The sequence below is a fragment of the Mauremys mutica genome, chromosome 8, assembly GCF_020497125.1.
Source record: "Mauremys mutica isolate MM-2020 ecotype Southern chromosome 8, ASM2049712v1, whole genome shotgun sequence".
In the NCBI taxonomy this organism is placed as follows: domain Eukaryota; kingdom Metazoa; phylum Chordata; order Testudines; family Geoemydidae; genus Mauremys; species Mauremys mutica.
The window spans coordinates 3883578-3902094 of NC_059079.1; the positions used below are offsets into that span (position 1 = coordinate 3883578).

At 39.7% G+C, this 18517-nt stretch overlaps 1 protein-coding gene across 12 annotated transcripts; it reads right to left on the bottom strand.

Moving 5' to 3' along the window:
- Window positions 1-435: 435 nt before the first annotated feature.
- On the bottom strand, window positions 436-17192 carry LOC123376629 (HORMA domain-containing protein 1-like). 12 transcript variants are annotated; one of them, XR_006581857.1, is made up of 13 exons: window positions 17049-17192; window positions 13759-13832; window positions 13031-13175; window positions 12207-12270; window positions 11836-11872; window positions 10868-10888; window positions 9742-9913; window positions 9571-9597; window positions 8935-9002; window positions 7248-8358; window positions 5538-5571; window positions 4140-4189; window positions 436-751 (listed from the first exon to the last, which is right to left on the bottom strand). XR_006581857.1 is itself a non-coding variant. In XM_045028797.1 (10 exons), exons 2-10 carry the CDS (start codon window positions 13807-13809, stop codon window positions 692-694), a joined length of 684 nt encoding a protein of 227 aa, XP_044884732.1. In that variant the 5' UTR covers window positions 13810-13832; window positions 17049-17192; the 3' UTR covers window positions 436-691. The 12 variants fall into 12 exon arrangements, 6 of the variants coding, with proteins under 6 accessions (XP_044884732.1, XP_044884735.1, XP_044884734.1 ...); XR_006581855.1 differs by lacking the exon at window positions 9742-9913; XR_006581858.1 differs by lacking the exon at window positions 8935-9002 and having other exon boundaries at window positions 7248-7465.
- Window positions 17193-18517: the final 1325 nt, after the last annotated feature.

An 18517-nucleotide genomic window follows, 5' to 3' on the forward strand; every position in this document is an offset into this window, starting at 1 on the left:
TGCTTGTGGTACTCATCCAATTCCATGGAGCTCTAGAGGAGACTGACACAGTTCTCTAATCATGAATTACTCAATTCAACTCTGGTTGACTTCAAAGGGAATTGGATTGCATCTTTTATGCCTTTTAATAACCAACTTACAGAGCCTCACTGTTGCAGGCAGTCACTTTCCCTTCCTGCTAGATGGAGGTACACCACCAAGACAGTCTTACAGAAGTAAATAAAAGTTCAATATATCTAGGAGATTAAAGGGAACCCCTACTGTGAAACTTTAAGACCTGTAGGGCGGAGTCTGACCTGTTGGGGCAAGGTGAGGAATGAATCATTCTTGGATTCTGGGATACCACCATGAAAATGTATTTAGCTGATTTCAAATGTCAAATTAATGGAAGCACTTAAAATTCAGTAATGAAAAACACCAAGCCTAGCTGTTCGGTCATTGTATTTTGTAGACAAATTATTTTTTTCATAACACCTTTTATTTATAAATGTTCAGTAAAATAAGTTACTTTTTCCCTTTAAAAACAGTCTGAGTATATTAGAATTGGAGACTGAAAAGATTTAAAAACAGCTGCTTGAACTAAATTCCTTCTTCAGTTTGAAAATAAAAATCTCTTCAGTATATTTCAAGCAACCAAAATACTTCTTGTGGGCTTAGCTGAATTCAAAGTACTTGCACATGCATACATTCCTTATTTATTCTTCTTTTTCTTCTTTGATATCTTCCTCTTTCTTGTAGCTTCATCATTGACCTTAAAAGGGAAAAATGCAGGTTTTTATATAAGGATTGAATAAATGGTGGCAACTATTGATTAGACAGGTGCCTGTTATAAGATGAACACCAAGAAATATGGAAGAAGATAACTGAGGGCCTAATCTTTCTCCCACTGAAGTCAACCAGAGTTTTGCCACTGACTTCATTTGTGGAAGAGTAGGCCCTTATTTTATGGATATAGACCAGGGGGCTGGAGATTTCCTGGAGAACTCCCTATTCTCCACTTCCTTACTCCTCCTTGTTGCAGCAACCCTCCCTCTGAGTGAAAATGGCTCTATACCATAGGTGCCACTGTGTGTGTCAGCCAAAAGTGTTCACTTGAGGCAATCGCTGCCTGTAGGGGCTGAGCACTCTCTTTCTACACTGCTGGATCATGGGACCAGAGTCTGGATCCACATGGTAGTTTGACTGGCTTGTCACCCTTTGCCAGAAGCATATTTTTTCTTGTTTACAATATTGTATAAGTGGACTCCTTATTATGGTGGCTAGAAACTTTGGTGGCTATTAAACATGCGCTAAATCCTGGAAAATGTTCACTGACTTCAAAGGGAGTTTGAGCAAACACTGAGTGAGGACTTCTGTGTTTGGTTGTTAACAGATTTCATGGCACTTATGAGTACTTTGTTTGTCCCACCCCATGCAAAGAGTAGCATTAAGAATAATGTGACTGATAGCTGACTTTACAGACTATGGTTCCAAATCTGCTTCCTTTTAAATCAAAGGGAGTTCTGCCATTAACTCCAGTGAAAGCCCTAATCCTGCAACCTTTACTCTCTCACAAATACTCTTGCTGAAGTCATAGTGAGTTCTTACATGATTGGGTTTTGCAGGAGCCAGTCCTTTAAAGCGTGCTGAAATTTTACAGCATGAAGAAATTTTCTATATATATTTAAAATAACAACCCAAGAGAATAGATATGCTTTTAGCACAGGGATTGGCAACCTCTGGCACACAGCTCGCCAGGGTAAGCACCCTGGTGGGCCAGGCCATTTTGTTTATCTGCCGCGTTGGCAGGTTCGGCCGATCGTGGCTCCCACTGGCCGCGGTTCCCCGTCCCAGGCCAATGGGGGCAGCGGGAAGCCATGGCCAGCACATCCCTTGCCCGCGCCGCTTTCTGCTGCCCCCATTGGCCTGGGAGAGGGAACCGCAGCCAGTGGGAGCCGCAATCAGCCAAACCTGCCAACGCGGCAGGTAAACAAACTGGCCCGGCCCACCAGGGTGCTTACCCTGGCAAGCCGCGTGCCAGAGGTTGCCGACCCCTGTTTTAGCACAACATGGCAGGAGTGAGTGTTTTTTCCATGTGGGAGACCCAAATACAGGAGGGGCAGCAGGAATCCAACTTTGCCCAGCAGCAAAGCTTGCATACATCACACAGAGAAAGAGCGGTTCCAGAAGGGCATAGAGTTTACTGCTATATGGGAACAGCAGAAAACACTCTTTAGGGGATTTGGTAAGTACATTGATTTCAGTTGTCTTCAGTTTTACCACCTTATCCTAACTTGCTTAAATTCAAAAAGTATGTATTCACTTGAAAGATTTATGATTTATAGAAGTAAATTTTCGAAGGCACAGAAGTTACATGCACAAATCATGTAATTTATTAATGGTAATTTTGTTTACAACTTCCGTGCTCAGTTGTTAAAGTGATTCCTTCATGAAATCTTTAAGAAACGTCTGTGGAGACCAGCATAATCTATTTCTATTCACAGCGCTGTGATTTTTGACTGGGGCTGGAGCCATGCCTGGAAAAGCTTGGGAATTTCAGTCCAGTCTGAGGAAAAATCCCCTATGATTGTCTGCCTTGTCCACTTTTCAGCCTCTGGGGAAGAGCCTCCAATCAGAACAATTACAAGAAGCAACCAAGAACTTTTTGAAGAGTGGAGAGGGAGCTGGCAACACCACTCTTATAGGAGGGAGTAGGGAGCAGACAGACCCCAGCAACTCAGGGAGGCCTGGCTCTCTGGGCCTCCTTCCATGCTGTGAACAATAGATCAGTCTGTTCTCTGTTATACCCCCTCCTCTCTTCATCCCTGTCACACCAAGCTTGAGAAGGGGATGAAGAGCCTCTGAAGCCCCTTGTGGGTGGACAGGCTGTGTTCAGAAATCAAAAGGCAGTCAAAAACCACAGCATAACCTTTTTCTAAATGTCCTTATTTTGGGGATGATCTCGTGATTTTTTGGTGTCTGACCCATGATTTTTGAACTTGTGGGAGAGGCAGTACTGCATACAGGGCATTTGGAACTGAAAGTGACAACACAAACTTTACTACAAAAGGTAATATAGTCTTAGGGTTAGATCCTCGCTCCCACTCCAGCCCCTTTACACTGGGAAAAAGGGCCAGGGTGGCATAAAGGGCTCTAAAAGCCTTGGATCCAGCGGAGGGAGGATTGCCCAAGTACTGGAACTGTGGAAGGCAGCTAAAAGGCTGACTTCTGACAACTCAGCAGCTGGGCTGGAGCAGGAGGGAGCACTAAGGAGATTGTAGGAAGGACTTCTACCCATGTGTCATGGAGTCATGGGGTATGGTTGATGCCCCAGCCTGTAACCAGTCTCCTGGGAGTGACCCCTTTAGTGGGCCAGGAGTGGACCTAAGGACCCACACAGTTCCAGAAGGGCAGGCCTGTGGCCTCCATGACTCCTGAGACTGGTCCTTTAGCACCAGTGATCCCTGTGTCTTTCTGTGGCTCCCTGCAGCAAATCCAGCCAAGCCAGAGTCCTGCAAGAGCTTGCACTGTGTCCCTTCAGGGTGCAATGCTCTCAGTGAGAAGCCTTGATGATATAATATAAGTGATAGAAATGAAGTTACAAAAGAATACAAACATCAGACAAATAGGATTATTCTGCTCAGTTTTTACTATACAACTGATTTCATAATGATTAGAAAACAGTAAAGGCTAAATTCTGTGCTGGTGACCAAGGGAAGAGAGGGGTCAGGCAGTCAAACTATATGACCACTCAAGTCTCACTAATCCCCCCCAGTGGCCTCTGATATACATGGCCATGGGAAATCTTGCCAGGAAAATTGTAGGCTTATGTACACAACCCCCCATGATTGCATGCCCATAATGAGTGAAGTTTCAATTACAAGAGTCAGGTTTGGCCTAAAGTCCAGTCCAGTGAGAGAGTACCCTATCAGGTATAAGCCAGCACTGCGTACTATGCATACACTGGGCCTTTAAGAAGTAGCAGCAAACCACACCTTACAGCATAATGAGCAAGCCCCGTGTTGACAACCCATTCTCTTGCAGTGGGATGACTATGCTATTATGACTGTACTTTACAGCATGTTTGATTACACAGAGCGTTTGTGCTTTGGCTTGTATGGGGCCATCAGGATTTGGCTCTAAATAGACTATGAACATACCTTGTGGTATTTATCAACAAATTCCTCTTCAGATCCTGGTGGTTCATATTCTAAAAAAGATATTTATAAAAATACATTTATCTTTTACCCCAGTGAGATTTTATTCCACTTTGTACACTAAAAGTTCTGCTATTTAGAAGATTTTTATAAAAATTATTTGTATGTGTTTATATTCATGGACATTATGCTCATCACTAGTACTTCAGCACTTTTAAACAATTTTTATATTGCTACCCTTAGTCCTGTGAGGTAGGTAGGTATATTATCTCCATTTTACATGTGGATAAACTCAGACACAGAGAGGTAAAATGATTAAGCTCACATATTAAATTTGTCGCAGAGCGAGAAACAAAAATCAGGTCTCCTGACTCCCAATCCTATGCCCTACACACAAGACCTTTTTTTCCTATGTGAAATGCTCTGATATTAAAAATAAATACTGAATTTAGCAAGTCCTTTCAATCAAGAAGACTTCACCAGGATTTTTCTAAACAGGCAAATGGAAAGATATATAATTTGTGATGGTGACCTAGTGGTTGAAAGGTCTTTATTTTTGATTCTGCATCAGTTTTAAGATAATCCTTTTTGTTCTGTATTTAAAAATGACATCTTCATTATCAGCAAGACAGCAGTTCTTTATTACACCATAATTATGATTTCCTAGTTTAATATTCAGATTATATATAATATATATAATATAGGAAAAAGTGGTCTTAATGCAACTTCTCCATTGGTGCTGAAGCGTCTCATGGCGTTCTCTAACAACCGTGTATGAGTTTGGCCTGTTGCATCACATCACTACCACTACTGTTTCTCCTTCATATGGGTGCTCCATCCACTGGTGAAAGTGGCAGTATTTGTTATATTTTTTTTTCCTAATGGCATCATTACACATTTATTCAAATTGTATGATTTGATGTGAAAACATAAGAATCAATGAAAAATTAAAATAAGAAACAAGCTTATATTTCAAATTGTAAATATGGTAAAACTGTGTCCAGCAAGGACTCAGTTGTAATGATGGATTTACATTTTCAGTAGCTTGTGTGTATGATGTTTACATGATGATCGGTCACAGCCATAAAGGTAAAATAAATGGTGCAAAAAATTACATATGGTTCTATTCTGCTCCCATTGAAATAAACAGCAAAACTCTCATTGACTTCAAAGGGAGCAAGAGAAGGCTTTAAATCTAAATATCAGCTAAAAACTAGTGTAATCTTAAAACGAGAGAAAGAAGAAATACCTTTTTAAAATGTAAAATAAACACCATTACAAATCTCGACTGTACATTCAAATGTACCACAGAGATTAAAAACGTAATTGATAAATACTTAAATGCATTGTGCAAATTGTAAATACATGTATTTAGATCTAAACAAAGAACATGGAGCCTACCTGTATTAATATATTCTCCTAAAGTGTCCCGCCTCTTTAAAGGAAACAAGTACAAACAGACTTTTATTAAAATTCAATATTTGACATAAACCAGGATTAAAACAGATATCACCATACCTTGTAATTTGAAACCTATTATACATTAGTGGCTCTCAAACTTTTTTACTGGTGACCCCTTTCACACAGCAAGCCTCTGAACGTGACCTCTCCTTATAAATTAAAAACACTTTTAAATGTATTTAACACCATTATAAATGCTGGAGGCAAAGCGGGGTTTGAGGTGGAGGTTGACAGCTTGTGACCCCACCATGTAATAACCTCGCGACCCCCTGAGGGGTCCCGACCCCCAGTTTGAGAACCCCTGTTATACATGGTATGAACCTAAGAAGTCCAACAGGAGCTGACATCACTATATTGAGAGTATGAAACCTATTTAGCTGAAGGAGGGAGGGGAAGCAATTTAAAACTTTTTTGATTTGTATTTGCTAATACCTATTTAACTTAAATACCCTATAAATGTTTGAGAGAAAAAAATCTGTGTATTTAAATTAAGCATCCCTGCTCCTTCAGTTAAGAGCTGAGAAAGCTCACAATAGATGGTTGAGACCTCTGAGTAGTCCTCCAACAAAAACAAAAAAGATAAGGCTTGACATTTCTGAGGTTAGAAACACAACAAACCTTTTTTAAATGTGTAAAAAAATTCTGGCTTTCTTTCCACATCAAAAAGAAAAAAAGGCACAAATGATGTAATCAAAGGTTTTTATGCAGATTTAGTAGTTGGGTTGAAATGTATTTGTAACAAGAAATGAGCCAGAAATGTTGTATTAAAAGTACAGGTGAAAAATGTCATTAAAGGTAAAACAGTGAAGTAGTTTAAACTTTTAAGGTGAATAATTCTATATACAGTATCTAATTATTTATATTACCCTCATCATTGTGCTTATATCAGGCTAGTCTACTTATATATTGGACATAAAATCCTCTAGGAGACTAAGGCCATATTATCTTTTACATTAAGTCCTCTTCATGCTACTCTGGCAGTGTGAACAGGCCTCAAAGTAGGGGTAAACCGTTTACATTGCCAGAGTACTATAAAGGCGCCTTAATGTAAAGAGGAATCTGGCCTACAGTTGTGATGTGCAGTACTGGCTGTTGTGTACTGTATATCTACCTAGGATTGCCAACTTTCTAATTGCACAAAACAGAACACTCTTGCCTGGCCCCACGGCCCCGCCCCTTCTGTGAGGCCCTGCCTCCACCCACTCCAGCCCCCCTCCCTCTGTCGCTCACTCTCCCCGATCCTCATTCACTTTCACTGAGCTGGGGCAGGGGATTGGGGTGTGGGAGGGGATGAGGGCTCCAGCTGGCAGTGTGGGCTCTGGGGTGGGGCTGGGAGTGAGGGGTTTGGGGTGCAGGAGGGGGCTCAGGACTGGGGCAGGAGGTTGGGGTGTGTGAGGGGATGTGGGGTCTGTGCTCTGGGAGGGGGCTTGGGGTTGGTATGCGGGAGGGGGTTCAGGCACTGGGAGGGAGTTTGTTGGGTGCGGGAGGGGATTCCTACCTGGGGCATGGGGTTGGGGTATGGATGGGGGTGTGCGGTCTGGGAGGGAGCTAGAGTGAGGGTGGGGGTTCTAACCTGGGGCAGGGAGTTCGGGGTGTGGGGAAATATAGTGATGATAAAAAGGAACATGAATTTTTGCTAGGTATTTATACCTGTTCCTTTTCTCTTTCTGCATCTTCTCTACATTCTTTCAGGATGCCATGTATATCCATTGAATCTATCCTCTCCTCTCTTTTAAGAATCTTCAGCTTTAACGTATGGAAAGATGTTTCTATTTCTCCCACCTTCACATGCACAGGAATGCCTTCGAATAAGATAAACTCTGACTCTACCTCTTTAAAGCCAGGAGGCTGGTATTCTGGAGGGGTCACTATTAAAAACAAACACACACCTGAGAGAATCCTCTTGCTCATAAATGCACTACATTAATAATAATTCATTATTATAATAAATAGTAGTAATAGTGGCTCATTTCTAAACATGTGGGCAATTCTATTTGTATGAACATGAGTCCTTAATTCCTTTAAATACCAATAGGAAACAGGTACGTATTTAAAAAAAACCTGTAGTTTTCAAATATTTACAATTTAGATGACATTTTATTGTGGCATTATGGAGACGATCAGATGTTTACTTTAAGTACATGTTAAGTAACTAAGGACAAAATGTGGAGTATGAAGATCTATGATGATAAAAATTGAAGGTCATTCCCACGTTTGAAGACTCACTCTCTGATACCTCAAGGAAAATTTAAAATTAATTTTATTAGAGAGAGTTCTGCTTTTCATATCATACTTATTATTTATTTATAATACAGTGGTGCCTAGAGGCCCCAGCTGGAATTGGTGTATCCTTCTGTTGGCACTGTGCAAACACACAGATAGAGCTGGTCCCTGCATGGAAGTACTGTATTTACAATATAAATACACAAGAGACAAAAGGTGGGAGAAAGCAATGTAAAATATAGGCAAAGTGATAACTGGTACATGTCATGTTCATTTTACTTTATTTTTTGTCTTTTTTCTCTTTTTGTGTAAAATGTATGTGTTCCATTCTATTCAGATTTTTTGTTTGTTTAAATAAAGTTTTACAAATAAATCCTAATACTTGCCATTTGCATAATAAAATAGCTTCATAGTGAGAGAGACATCATTAGGAAGAGAAACAATATTTTCCATCAGAAAATAGAGGTTATTAATTAGAAGAAGACAGGTTCTCTTTATGTCTTCTGTTGCATCATTTGTTAAATTAGTTTTCTTATTGCTAGGGGAAAAATAAGTAAGGAGTTGTAAGGATTTATCTGAAATTTAAAATTCTTTATAGACAGGTTAAAGTAAAACATTTTAGAATACATATACATATTTTATCATACAGAAGATCACTATTTGCAAGAAGTCAGGTGTTTCAGTCTTCCTTGAACTGGTGAAATCAAAACATTTTGTCACTTGTGATAACTTTAGAAAGGAGAACTAAATAAGTTTACAGTATCAGAGGGGTAGCCTTGTTAATCTGGATCTGTAAAAGCAGCAAAGAATCCTATGGCACCTTATAGACTAACAGACGTTTTACAGCATGAGCTTTCGTGGGTGAATACCCACTTCTTCGGATGCAAGTTTACAGTGTATGCTGTAGGTCAACAGTATGGAATATTGGTATCATTCTAACATTTGTGCTCAAATCTTTCTTACAAATCACTTTAAAAAATACGTTCAATTTGTGTGCATAAATGCTGCTGAATAAAGCACAGATTAATTGTTCAGTGAATCACATCTTAAGATATTATTTTTCTTTTTTAATGTTTTGTTTGTCTTTCATAGAATTAATTCTATAGCTATTCACCTGAATACATCCATCTGTGGTCCCTTTGATGTATATCTGAATTTAAATTGATAAGATTCTATCATGTTCTAAATATGAACAAAAATACAAAAGATACTAATTACAAAAGGGAGACATGATTCCTTCATAGTAGTGTCAGTTATGATCAAGGAGCATTTGCTAACCCTTATAAGGTACCTTTAGTGTAATGTAAATCTTAAGCAGCAGTCAACAGGTTTATTTTTCTAATTTAAAAATTTTAAATTGGTTGAACAGAACTTTTTACAGTCTAGACTTTTTAAAAATCAATGTTAAAATAAGTACTTTATTTCATAGCAAATTCTTGATTCATAAAACTAGCTGCATAAGCAAATTGATGAGGATCACTAAATATTTCAAAGTAAATGGTTGAAGCTATGTTACTTGAGGCATTTAAAAAATTACTGGCCAAAGATCTAAAAAATATACTGCAGGGCACAATCCTGCATTGGCAGGTGAATGGACTAGATGACAGTGTATTTTTCGCCCACCACTACAATCTTAACTACACTAGTAAGCACTAATATAATCTATTTGTATTGTATTCTTAGTGTAAGTAACACATCACTCTGATTTTTACTGTTATTTGACTAGATTCATATATTCATAGAGCCTTACATTTGGGTTAGTTGTGTCCTTCTGTACCTGCAGGACATTAAGAGGATACAGCATTTTAAGGAGCAGAGGAGGACAAAAACACATTTTTGTTCTTCATTTTTATTTAATTTTAATATTTAATCATACTTTTGTTGATACTGATATAAAAAAACCAATAAAATATATACATACACTTTTGAGTCTCCAGCAGCTCTACTGGGTTGATAAATTAATTTATCTAAGTGCTTTTGTACATGTGGCTCTAATCTTTCAAGCATAGAAATTCTGATCTGGCAGCACAGCACGCCTTTACATTAGCATCCATTCTTTGATCCAACCTCCACTTTGTAGAAAAAACTCTAACCTGAGGTCAGGAAAACTTAATAGGTTGCTCCCACAAAGACAATGGCACAAAGCTCTACATAGACTTTTTAAATTGGCACATCTTGGAGAAAATAGAAGCATGCCAGTAACATGATTATCATGATTATCATTGGCTTGAATACATTGTGCTAGCAGGTTCTCACTTTTATTTCATACATTTCATAAATAACTATATTAAGCTGAAAGCAATTTATTTTGCAGTCATAGTAGAGCAGGGGCAAAGTCTGATGTCAAGAAAGAGCCACATAATGGAAAATTTGTTAAAGCACAGTGGTTTTCACATTTTTTTCACATTGTAGACATTTCCCCTCCCAGCTTCCACATTCTAATTTCATGCCATTCCTGTTGTTACTGTAATGCCTAGTTACATTAGAAAACAAGATAATCAACTAAAAGTAGTAATTAAAATTATCTGCAGTAGTATATATTATACAAATGTATAACTTCCCTTTGACAAGTTCTTTAAGAAATTTTGCAGTAAAAAACAGTAACAGAGAAAGTGAAAACCATACTTTGAGTCCTTATATAACAATAACCAAACAGGGTCTCTCCTCACTATCTTTCTGATATGGTAGAAACCTGTTAAACAGATAGAACCTGATCTTCCGCCCATTAAAATAAACAGGAGTGGGATATGGCCCATGAACATATTGCCTCAAACTTCTATTATTTTAAGTGGATTCCTTTTACAGGTTTTCACCTAAGTGAACTGTTGTTTTATGAACTATATTTTTGTATAATACGTTGAAACTGGATTTAGAGAAATTAGAAGAGTAAGAGAAACATCTAGTTGCAATATTTTTTGCTTCCTGAGCCAAATTAAAAAGCAAAGTTAAACTTTTACAATAAAAGCACAAACTATAGAAAATAATAATTAGTAAGGAAGTTACAAATAAAATCATAACATGCTGTAGACATATATATACATACTTACTCCGAGAATCATCATTTGCAGCTATTAAAAAAAGAAAAGAAATGCAACTTAAGGTAACTACACAGTTTTTAAATGTAAGTAGAGATAAAGAACAATAATTTACAAATAACCCTTACATGCCCATTATGATGATGTATGGTATTACTGTAAATGCAAGGAGGCAATGGGATTTTTATAAACAGATTATTTTCTAACTGAAGTGCATAATTTCTCAATCTCTGATCTATTTACACTGTTTGATAATTTTAATGTATTGATTCGTAGGGCATGGTGCATGTATTGCAAAAGCTTAAAGGCATTCTGAATAGAGAGGAGTGGGGGATAGAGCAGTAGTTAGGGGAATAAAGCAAATTTTTAATCTGGTGAATTTGTTAAAGTGGAAAAATCCTCTTATAATGTAGTGATTTTTTTGTTTGTTTTTATAATAATGAACACTTCATCTCAAATCCAGGGCGGCAGCAGCACACTGGCCAGCAGAAGAACTGGTCAAATTACTCTGTTCTGTGTGGGTGCGGTTCACAGGAATTGTTCTGAAGCAAACCCAGCCCTGTACAGACCCTCCCATAATCCCCCTTGGCCCTACTGCAACCTTCTCCTAGTGTGCTGCTGTGCAGGTCCTCACAGAACTGAATTTAGCTCTCTGCCACACAATGGATGTGCACCTTCTGCTCTTCTCTCTGGAATCTTGCCCCATCCAAAAATTTTCCACCATTTCCACCACATGGGACTCTCCACTGATCTGAGGATCTGATTTACCTACTTTACTGTAGCAGAAAAGGGCCTGTCTTCACCCAGGAATTGGCCACTATACCTCACTTCATGCCCTGCCATTGCCTGGTGCATTGGCACTTATGGTTGAGACTTCAGAGTGTGTATACACTAAGAAAATTTGTAATAGCTTTTCAGCACCAGCATGCCCCACACCACCACCAAAAAAAACCCCGCAGCTATAACTAAGACTGACTTACATATTTTTTTTCTACTGCCTCAAAGCATCCTTTCATCCTGGAGGAGGAAATAGTTTTAAATGTTTAGATGAAAATGAGCACATTCCTAATATAACAGTGAGCCTGATCCGAAGCCCTTGCTAAAGATTGTTTTCCTTCATAAACTTGTTTTATAAAAAATAAATTAAACTGTTTGGACAGCAAGTCATTTAGTTTAAAATAGTGTATATACTAAATTTAGAAGGGGGCAATACAAAATTGTGTAAAAAGTACAAAAACACTAGGAAAGGTGAGACTACAGGTGGAAAAATGTTGAAAATTTTATTTAATAAATATATGATGAACACATGTATAAAAAGGAAATATGATGTGCTGTTTAACTGTGTACATACCATTTAACAATTTTGGATACTCTTGGATAGATGCTGTCTTCTCGCAAAACTTTAACACACAGATCTGTCGCAAAAATAGAAGAGAAATATTCTTCATTTATAATAAGAGAAACAGATGACAAACATAATATGTGGAAGAATTATTTCCCCCTACTTTTACATCCGCTCCAATCAAGTTGTTATAAACTCACTTTAGTTAAATTGATGTAACCCCCTAGTGTGGAGCTGTTAACATCAATATTATCAGAACAATCCATACATATAAAAATCCAATGATATTAATATAACTGAGTCCACTCTAGGAGGTTATGCCAATTTAATTAAATCAGTGCAAAACTATATGTAGAGGAGACCTTGGGAACAGGGACACAAATTAACCACTAAACAGCCAATTTCACTAAAATATTCATGATAGGTGAATACTAATAAATTTATTTCATTTCCAGTGGCATTCTGCCTTAGAGAGGGATGAAATATTATATTTTATAATTTGTAAAAGTTACATGCTGATATTTAAACCATTCAAAATTTTATTTTTGCATGCCATATTGAGATAATATTTTTTAATACTGTGAAACCCATGATTTAGTAAAATAGTAAGCCGGTTACATACAAGCTCATATACTATGGTAATGATAATGAGTAGATAAACATACATATATACTTATATTTCTTCTTCTGATTATACCATACAAGATATTTTGAAGAAATAAATATTTAAAATAAGTACCACTGATTAAAATCAGTTTTACAACAAGCATGCAAATTAGAGAAACATATGCAAACACATAAAAAACAAGATTTAGAAATCATTATCTTTGTACCTTCTAAATAATGGGTGCTGTATGCATCTTCAGGGAAAATTCCACGTAAGTAAGTAATACCTGATACTGCAACAGCCATTATTCTCTTCACCATAACTAGAGATTGCTGATGTGTTTTTATCTCTCTGGGAAATAAGGTAGCCCACTCATTTTGAAAACAAAAACAGTAACATTAATTGCAATAGATATGTATCTTGGCACATGAAAAATATTATTTAATTAATATAGAGTTCAAAGTAAGTTAAACCACAGAGATAGTGTATTACTAGCATGTCACAATGCTGAAATTAGAGATGGATCTGAACTAAATCTTGGTATGAACATCAAGGGAATTTTAGGGAAATTCAGAACCAGATCTGGATCCATACTGGGCTTAAATACAACCCCAGATCTGATTGCTTTTGAACTGTGGGAAAGATCAGGTCTGGGAATGGGCAACAGGGGATGGATCACTTGATAATTACCAGTTCTGTTCATTCCCTCAAGCACCTGGCATTGGCCACTGTCAGAAGACAGGATACTGGGTTAGATGGACCTTTGGTCTGACCCAATACGGCCATTCTTACGAATACCAATTGCCAAGCATTATGCTCTCATGTGGTTTTACCACACTGTAAACAGCCACATTAGTCTCGCACACTGCCAAAAATGGATGAATTGGGCACAATGTAGTTCAATTAATTCCCACAATAATTAATTTGATACAAACACATACATTTAGTTCTTACCCCACAAGTATCTTGTTTCCTGGCTGTTCTGAATTTCTGTATTGTAGCCATTCACAAATATGCTATTAGGGTGTCTAAACATATATAGTTATTGTAATTGGTTAATTTGTCAACTATAAAAAAATCACTCATCTCTTTTTTTAATCAATTCAAGATTTTGATATTGCTTCCAGTAAGTAACTAGGTACCAAGACTAACAATATACCAAAAACCAGTAATCAGCAGATAATTATATATGAAAGCCATTACTGTAGGACAATTACAAAATATGGAACCTAATGTCAAATAGGGAAAATATTGTTTACTCATAGACCTTAAGGTCAGAAGGGACCACCATGATCATATAGTCTGACCTCCTGCACATTGCAGGCCACACAATCTCACCCATCCACTTCTGTAATAGACCCCTAATCTCTGGCTGAGTTACTGAAGTCCTCAAATCATGATTTAAAGACTTAAAGTTACAGAGACTCAACCATTTACACTGGTTTAAACCTGCAAGTGACCCCATGCTGCAGAGGAAGGCAACCCCCGCCCCCCCTCCAGGCCTCTGCCAATCTGACCTGGGGAAAAATTCCTTCCTGACCCCAAATATGGTGATCAGTTAGACCCTGAGCATATGGGCAAGACCCAGCAGCCAGACACCTGGGAAAGAATTCTCTGTAGTAACACCGAGCACTCCCCATCTAGTGTCCCATCACCAGCCATTGCAGATATTTGCTGCTAGCATTGCCAGATCGGTGACATGCCATTGTAGAAAGTGTCATCATACCATCCCCTCCATAAACTTATCAAGCTCAGTCTTGAAGCCAGTTAGGTTTCTTCCCCCCACTGCTCCCCTTGAAAGGCTGTTCCAGAACTTCACTCCTTTGATGGTTAAAAAACCTTCATCTAATTTCAAGCCTAAACTCGTTGATGGCCAGTACACATATTTTATGTATAAAAAGTTATAGATTACAAATAGAGTTATGTATAGGAGAGATTTTTGTCTGTTAATTGCTAATCAGACACTGGAGTAAATTTGACCAGTTAGTTAAGCCCCCCTATATAAAAAACTAAATTTCCCTACAGCCAACATTAGGATAAAAGGATTTAATTAATTTTAACTCAATTTTTTTGGGGGTGGAGGAAACGGGGATACCACCATAAGAATGGCCATACTGGATCAGACCAAAGGTCCATCTAGCCCAGTGTTGGTGGCACCAGGCATGACCCAGTGTTGACAGAGGGGTGGAAAATGACAGTGCCAATGAAGGCTCCCTGTATTAGACCTCTGCTTGTCTGAACCGCTTCCATGTTTAAACTTTAATTAACCCCACAGGCTAGATGGAAAGAATGGAATGTGTGGCAACTAGTTATCAGTACCAGGAGGCAATTATACAGCCTGCTTGCACCTGGCTAAAGGGAGTGAAACAGAATGACTGGTCAAGAAAAGTTACTAACGAGATAATATTTTTTTGCCAAGTATGATCTAACCTGTTTAGAGTAATTGCTACGTTATAATGTATTTGCTGTATGGGAACTAAAAAGGAGGGAGAAGAGGGGGAGGGAGGGGGGAGCTGGGCATTGGGGGTAATAGACATGCTTAGCTAAGATCATGTATAAAGACAGAGAGCTGCTTGTATGAGGTGTGCTTGATCTGAGGCGTGTGCCTCCAAGCATCCTGCGCTTTGAGATCTCAAATAAACTTTTTTTTGCTTCTCCACCCTGGTGTGTCTAATTGGAGCGAGGCACTCCGGGCAACGAATCACTGTTGCTGTAGCCTCAGGCCTTTTGTGCCGGCAACACCAGTATCCTGTCCTCAGACAGTGGCCAATGCCAGGTGCACCAAAGGGAATGAACAGAACAGGTAATCATCAAGTGATCCATCCCCTGTTGCCCATTCCCAGCTTCTGGCAAACAGAGGCTAGGGACACCATCGCTGCCCATCCTGGCTAATAGCCATTGATGGACCTATCTTCCATAAACATATCTAGTTATTTTTCGAGACCTGTTATAGTCTTGGCCTTCACAACATCCTCTGACAAGGAGTTCCACATCATTTATTTTATGGAACATTCCTTATTTGATGCTTGAAATCCCACATTCTCTGAAAATCTAATTCAGGATGTACTTTGTTCCCTTTTTTAGCAACAGCGATGCAAAGGATCACGTGCAGTGACAAATGGTTGTTTTTCTGGGGTATTTTTACTGTGTATAATTTTGTACTACCAATAAAACATGAGAGAAGTATGGAAGTCCTTTTTGTCTTGTATATTTCAAACTATTCACCTTGGGAAACTGAACACTTTATACAAGCCTTTAGAGAAACCTCAAATCTACACCAAATTTTCTGCTGCATTGGGATTTTTTTTTTAACTTTTTGAGTAGTTAATACCTGGTCCACTAAGGTAGGTGGGGCACAGTATTAAAACATCTGTTGACAAGAGAAAGGTTTTAAAGAACTATTTCAACAAAGTGATGCCTGGTCCACAGTGTGGGTAAAAAAGCAGTGTCTATGTGGCATTTGGGGTTTCTTTAAAGGCTTGTATGGGGGTTATTTAGACTTTTAAACTGGCCTTCACGCTCTACAATATTGAGTCTATACAATCTTACCATACATTATCAAGTCAAGTTCAAGGTTTCAATCCTTATTTTAAAGGCATTCCGCTCAGTGGCCTTGGCCCAGCATAGCTAAAAGATCACCTAAAGCTTCGGGGGAAAATTGTGGAAAACAATGCTGCTCCTCAGGTACAAAGGAACTTTTTACCATATGGGTAAAAGGCATGTCTGTGCTTTCTTAGGGTCCAGACCCCAACACTGACCATGGAACAAACTGCCACAGGAACTAAGGACCAACATAAACTTCACCACCATCCACTCCCAAGTGCCAGTCGCATTTCTTTAGCCTAACTTCTCTTCACACAAAGCAGCATGGACACTTAAAAAACCCCAGCAACCCTATGAAAACAAATCACTGCACTGTGCATTCAATTCTCCCCCTGGGGCCAGGATGAAAGAACCACACATAAGTACTGGAAGGTGCTCAGATATTACAGTGATGGTAAGGGCAGTAAAACATATATGGCAAAGAAACAATAGCTTTCATGTGGGAATCAGTGCCATTTACATCTCTAAAACCAGAGTGAAATTGAATTAAATCCTGCCCCCCCCCCCAATATTGGGAAATTCACCCAATTTAATGGGGGGGAAGATGTAAAGTTATAACTGAGGTTACCAACGTCTGAGCATCTGAGTGAGATGTAACATAATGAAACCACAGGCCAAATTAAACTACAATCCCACGTGACCTTTTCTAAATGCCTCATTGACAGACAGACACACCCTAGCTGTGAGGAGCGGTTTGGAAGATGCTTTTTAAACGGGGAGCCCAGGAGTTATCACGGTCTACTGATAAACAACGAACTGGAATTGTGTACAACCCTGCAACGTGCCCCCAGGGCGGTGAGCTGCGAAAGTTATGCCCCCAGAGAGACTGGGGGGGGGGGGGCGCTAAGGGTCAGCAGCGCGGCAGAGGCGCTAGGAGGGGCGCGCGCGCCTCCCTGCCTTGCCCTAGGCGCTGTAAGGCGCGCGCCCCCGAGCCGCTTCCAACGGCTCTTTAACTGCTGCCGGCCGGGGCTGAGAGCGGCTCGCGCCGCAGCGAAAGCGCGGGAAGAAGCGGAGGTTCTTCTCTCCCTCCCTCGCACCGTGAGGGGAGCTTCCCCCTCAGCCTGGCTGCCGCTGGTCGAGCCCACGAGACGCCTGCAATTTCCCGTCAAGGAAGAAAATGAAACAAGCAAACCCAGAGACTTGCAACCAAAATTGATTAAAAATAAATCTCTTAATTAGCAGAGGCAGAGCTGCTTGGGGTCAGAGTGAGGCTCTTCCGCTCCAAGGGGGAAGGGGAGGAGCCGTAGAGGCCTCCCCCCGTGTGCAGTGCACCCCTAAAGCCCTTCTCCCGCATCTGTCCTCTAGAATAGTGGTTCTCAACCTTTCCAGAGGACTGTAACCCATTCAGGAGTTTGATGTGTCTTGCTTACCCCCCCCCCCGCAATGTTTCACCTCATTTAAAAACAACTTGTTTACAAAATCAGACATAACAATACAAACATGTCACAGCACGCTGTCATTGAAAAATTGCTGATTTCCCCATTTTTACCATCTAATTATAAAATAATTTGAATAGAAATAGTGTGCTTATATTTCAGTGTATCGTGTATATCAGGGGTCCCCAACGCGGTGCCTGTGGGTGCTATGGCGCCTGCCAGGGCGTCTAAGTGCGCCCGCGTACTAGCCGGCGGACAAGCATCCGCTGAAATGCTGCTGAAATTCGGCGGCGATGCCTCTGGATGACGCCGCTTGTCGGCAGCATTTCAGCGGATGCTCGTCCGCCGCCACGGTCATCTGGCTTGTCGTCGCGCCCGCCAGACTAAAAAGGTTGGGGACCACTGGTGTATATAGAGCAGTATAAACAAGTCAGTGTCTGCATGAAATTTTAGTTTGTACTGACTTTGCTAGTGCTTTTTATGAGGCCTGTTGTAAAACTAGGCAAATATCTATATGAATTGATGTACCCCCTGGAAGACCTCTGTGTACCCCCAGAGATAACTGGTTTAGACTCACTGCTCTAAGTCAGGAGAAGGGTGCATGTGGGCCTGTGGGGTGATCCTTAGAGAGCTTGAAAGGGGGAGGAGAGATGATTCTTAAGGAATTCCTTTCATCTTCCCCCTACAGGGCAGACCCTAGGGTCAGTTTGAGGGATGGAGCTTTTGAGCGGGCA

Excerpts from the sequence above, each read along its gene's own strand:
- LOC123376629 (XM_045028797.1), bottom strand. The coding sequence starts at position 13,809 with ATGGCTACAATACAGAAATTCAGAACAGCCAGGAAACAAGATACTTGT. Across the intron at positions 13,176-13,758 it reads GGAAACAAGATACTTGTGGG|TGGGCTACCTTATTTCCCAG; the intron begins GTAAGAACTAAA and ends TTTCAAAATGAG. Across the intron at positions 752-4,139 it reads TTGTTGATAAATACCACAAG|GTCAATGATGAAGCTACAAG; the intron begins GTATGTTCATAG and ends TTCCCTTTTAAG.